Consider the following 4,994-nt stretch of genomic DNA (forward strand, 5'->3'; position numbering starts at 1 on the left):
TTTACTTCCTGCTCAAACAATAAAAATAAATTAAAACAGCCAGAAAACGTTTTCCTTTTCAATGCATTGTGTCTAAAGTGAAAGGGAACATAAACCATAAATAAAATCCATTGTACTAACTTAAAAAAAGTCTCCTTTATAAGAACTGAAACAATATTTACATTCATACTGGAGAGAAAGCTTCTGAGTTGCATAATTAGAGTTTCAAATGATGCCTTTTCTGGTGCACTGACAAAATGCTAGCTGTAGCATTTAGAAACCTGTAAATGTTTGATGCAAGATTTTTGGTTTGAACGCAAGCCTGCTGGGAAAAAAGCAAACACACCAGTAACATTATTTATGATTTTGTTTCGTTTCTTAACCTCAAACAACATAAAAGTAGCCGGTGAGGTATCGTCTAGAGTTCCTTTAAAAAATTTCTCAATGCCCATGGACTAGAAGTAAACAGCAAAAATAACTGCATTGTTTCTACCTTTTCGGAGCGAGATTTTTGTTTTCTACCTAAAGTTAGGAGTGTGTACTTACTGTTGAGAGTATGTCGTACTATGAAGAGTCTAGATAAATTATCAGGGTAGTATCTCTTAGCCAAACCTGTACTTGCCCTGGTGTTTCCTTTCTCTTTAATCTGCTTAAAAGAGAACACTGCATGCAAACCAAGTGTGGCAACTTCATTCCATTGCTGGAGATGCCTCTGTACATCACTTGAGACCATTTAATGTTCTTCTGTTTTCCTTAAATAAAAAAAAAAATCCAACAAACAAACAAAAAACCCACTTGGTGCTTGTTAGGGCCTCAACAGGAGACTTATCTATTAAAACAGAAAGCAAGGGGAAAAAAAAAAAGTTACAAGTCTTGCATATCTTCATCCATCTGAACTGTCTGCAGTTTGGCAAGTTCCTTTTTGTCTGTTTCCAGTTCTTCACAAACCGTGTCAACCATGTTACTCATGACGTATTTGGATTTTGAATCCAGTATCATTAAATTGCCAGTTGACTTACTCTCAGAATTCGGTAAGAAATTCTCTTTGACCTCAGGTACGGCTTGCAGAACTAACCTGTGCTCTCTGGCAAAATCCTGATGTACTTGTGCAGAAGGGTGGCTGACACGGTCTCCGCCTGCAGAAACTATTTCTCCAAGCGCGGGCTGTGCTGTAGAAATGGACAACAGATCTTGACTGGTAATGAGGGAACAGTTCTGAAGGGTTGCATAGTTAGTGTTGCTGATCGATATCACGGTAGAGGTACTGGTCATGGGCGATGACATGGACTGACTCTCCGTGATACCAGAGTTCAGTTCTGCAGCATTTAAAAGAGTTGGTGGTGTGAGGGAAAAATTATGTGAGGGCGTTACATTCACTAGCGAGGAGGCTAGGGACTGGAGACCTCCGCTGGATATGTTTTCAGAAGACATGCTCACGTTCAGTTGTGTGTTCTGACTGACTGGCATCAACTGAGAAAACACAAGGCTTCTTTCCAGTCCTTCCTGCTTGACGGAGCCTACTGCCTGGCCTGAATTGGGAACCGTATACACGACTGCACTCGGAGTGAGGGGGCTGAAGAAAACCTTCCCCTGCTGCACTGTTGAAGACTCAGTTGTAAAAGTTCCTCCGTCAGATGTGCTGGGATTTACCGACACATTACCTAGGGAAAGGGAAGCAGAAGAAAGGAAAACACTGAGTACAGTCGGCAGAGTTGTGCAGGCATTTTCTTAAGACGTTTTGGTCTTTTTTGTGTTTGCAGTACACACATACACTAATATTTCATGCAACACAGCTGCGTTGTTTGTAACAGGTGACAGAAAATTTGGTATGAAGACATAAAAGCCTTTAATAGGAACTGCTTCTAGAAAAAAGAACCCAAAAGGGTCCTGGTATATTAGGTATCTTTAAGGGGCAAACAGTCCCTGGCCATGTGATTGAAACGAACGTGCTTTGGCCTTCACTAGTCACCACCACTCAGTTCCTAAGAATAGAAGCATGAAAAGCTATTAAAGATAGTTCAGTGACAGACTACAGCTTGTGTGTGGGAAACTGGAGACACGTCACATGAAATCCACTACTGCTGGGCAGAACCCACCTGAGTCGACCCCGGCAGAGAAAACTTCAAAAACCAGTAACTTCTATCAGGTTAACTAGGCAGTCCATCAGGCATTCAGATGTACTGCCTTTCACCTCACTTTACCACGTATTTCTAAAAGCTTGACCCTACCACGCTGTGTAAAGCCTCCCAGCCACTGTCTACCCTCACTGTAGGCCACGGCACTGTTCACGCGCTGTTGTAGCTAGCCAGAGCAAGAAGTGGTGCCCAGAGACCGCTGGTTTTACCGGACACGCTATGTAGGTTGTCATTACAATCATTCTTAAAATAAGATACACTGGGGCTCGGGACAGGGTCCCACTTCAAATACCTTTCTCCAAAGCAGTTTAATTATAATTTTAAGAGGCTACAGCTGGGGACACCTGAATTTTTTTAGAACACGACTGAAGATGCATTCCTCACCTAAGGAATCCTTTAGCTTCCTATTCATTTCCATTAATCAATGACGATCTTTTGGAAGAAGTTACTCGCATGCATAAACTGGAAGAATAAGGCAAGGCAACTTGAAGTTACCTGGCAATAAGGTAACATTTACTGCAGCTACTTAAAATAGCCCACAACATGCTTCACGTGGAATAGGCAGCCAGCTATCCATCCTTCTTGTGTTAAAAAAAAACAAAAAGAAGAAGAAATCAAAGCAGCAAATACGGATCTTGACTTCTTTCTGTATCAGACTAGATGTAGGGTGGATCACTCCATTGGAAACTTATTTTTAATAATGGGGAAAACATTCCCTAGAGTGGCTTACTACGCATCTTAAGACTTCCAGATACAATAGTTCCACACTACTTAAGGGACAGAACTTTCTCACCTTTGCTGGCTGTCAGTTTATGCCTTGGAACATGTGGATTAAATGGCTTTTCTAACTACAGGTGGTATTCAAATATCTTTGCCTTCCCACCTTGGTCAAACTACGCACCGGCAACTTCCAGTGACTGCCGCATTTTAGGATCTTACAGTTTTGCATCCATTCCAAACGTGCTGGTACAGCTTCAGTGCCCCTCCCCCTACTACTTTAACAGCAAGAATCATTCACTCCCTGTACACGTCTCATTCCAGTAAGCAAACAGGAGCACAGTTTGATTTTCATCAACTCAAGGCTCCTGAAACTAGGGAGATTCATTCAAGTTTAATCATTTTCATAACCAAAGACCAAGCAGTTAGCAAGTAACAAAGCTGTTCAGTTGTGCTTTATAACTGACCTGCTTCAAAACAAGGATCTAGAAGTAGGCTTGTGCTCCCTGGGATTCTTCCTGGCTGGCCACAAGTTTCAGCCTATGGTATGTTAACACAAAAGTTGGGGAGGAGCCTGCACACTTGGCACGTGAACCTGCGATGACATTATTTCCCTTGGACTGAGGGCAGTTTTATCCAAATATCCCCGTGTTTTCTATCTATGAGCTATTCCATATTTCTATTGTTTCTCTGCAGTTTAATCTTTCTCACTTATAGGACAGAAAATGTACGTGCGTAACTGCTTGGTCTTATTGTGTCTACAGCAATTTAAAATTTATTTGCATTAAATGCTTTGGTTAAAAAAAAAAAGAAAACCAACCCAAAACAACCACCACAAGAACAACAATAGTAACAATTTCCAGCTGCTGCAATTTTAATTTTTATGAACCTTCTCATCAAAAAAATTCAATGGCAAATGGGGAATATTTTGAATTACTGATATGTGTAAAATTTACAGATATTTGTGAAGGCTGGTATCACAGACTTTGAGAACAGCACGAGATGAAAGGGGTGTAAAATACCAGGTCTCCTCTCTGCTCTTAGTGCAGGAGCTCAGCCTCATCTAACAGTGTCCCCATGAGCACAATGCACTATAAAGGCAGGCAAAAGGTATTATGTGATATGCTGCGTGTGGCCGTGGCTGAGATACAAGCCTGGTACCTAGGAGGAAAAAGACCACAGCTTCTAAAAGGCTAAGTGTGCCTGATCCCAACTTTTTTTTTTTCGTACCTTTTACCATAACAGACAACACTTTTACCTTGTGAAGCTGCCACAGAAACAGGAGGCAGCTGCAGAGAAGAAAAACCGATGCTTCCGTTCAGCAGCTGGCCATTTGTTCCTGAATTGGGGATCTGGACAATGCCATACTGGTTTATTTGGACAGGAGCAGTAAAAGTAACTATGGAGCCTCCATCTTCGGAAGCAGCAGTTTGTACGTCTTCCCTTTTCACCTCTGAGCTCGGTATCAATCCTGGGAATGAGACCGGGATGTTGCTGGGGCTGAAGGTGGCTGCTGCAGCATTGGGGACCGAAGCCTGAAGGAGTTTGAAGTCCTTAACATCTTCTGACGAAGACGACAGTATGTCAGTAATGGACACCCCGTTGCTCACAACGCTCGACGTGGTTTTGGGCGAATTTAAGGTAACCGTCTGCGAAGCCCCCACGCTGAGTCCGTTGAGAATGACACCGTTGGGTCCCTGAAGGAAAGAGCTACCATTGAGAAAGACGGGAGAGGTACTGGCAGGCACGAGGTTTCCATTCAACAAGACACCAGATGAGCTCAAGGCTATTTTAGTGTTTCCGAGCTGCTGCATGTAGACGGGTTCCATGTGGCCAGGAAGGCTGAGGCTGGTAACGCCATCGGATGAGCTGGAGAGCGGATGGGGAGATAAATCCTCCTGTCCCTTACTTGATTCATCTTCTGTGCTAGGGTTGCCGTCGGACTCGCTATGGGAGAAGATGGAGAGATGACATTGCATTACCAGGGCGTGCCAGCGAGCTCTGCACCAAGGAGGACTCCTGGTGCTGAGGCAGTTTGTGAGAGTTTTCCCGAATCACTGGGTTTTTTGTGTGTTTTGCCTTTACAAGACACTTTAAACGAACTTCGAGATAAGGGGGGAAGGTTTCTCAGAAAAATCACACATCAAACCAGCCGCTCGCCCA

The 4,994-nt window shown here is 43.1% G+C and overlaps 1 protein-coding gene across 1 annotated transcript; it reads right to left on the reverse strand.

Annotated features, from left to right (window-relative positions):
* Positions 1-843: 843 nt before the first annotated feature.
* On the reverse strand, positions 844-4,810 carry SIX4 (SIX homeobox 4). The gene is made up of 2 exons (XM_010146588.1): positions 4,090-4,810; positions 844-1,640 (listed from the first exon to the last, which is right to left on the reverse strand). Exons 1-2 carry the CDS (start codon positions 4,808-4,810, stop codon positions 844-846), a joined length of 1,518 nt encoding a protein of 505 aa, XP_010144890.1.
* Positions 4,811-4,994: the final 184 nt, after the last annotated feature.

The sequence above is a fragment of the Eurypyga helias genome, unplaced genomic scaffold, assembly GCF_000690775.1.
Source record: "Eurypyga helias isolate BGI_N326 unplaced genomic scaffold, ASM69077v1 scaffold47972, whole genome shotgun sequence".
NCBI lineage: Eukaryota > Metazoa > Chordata > Aves > Eurypygiformes > Eurypygidae > Eurypyga > Eurypyga helias.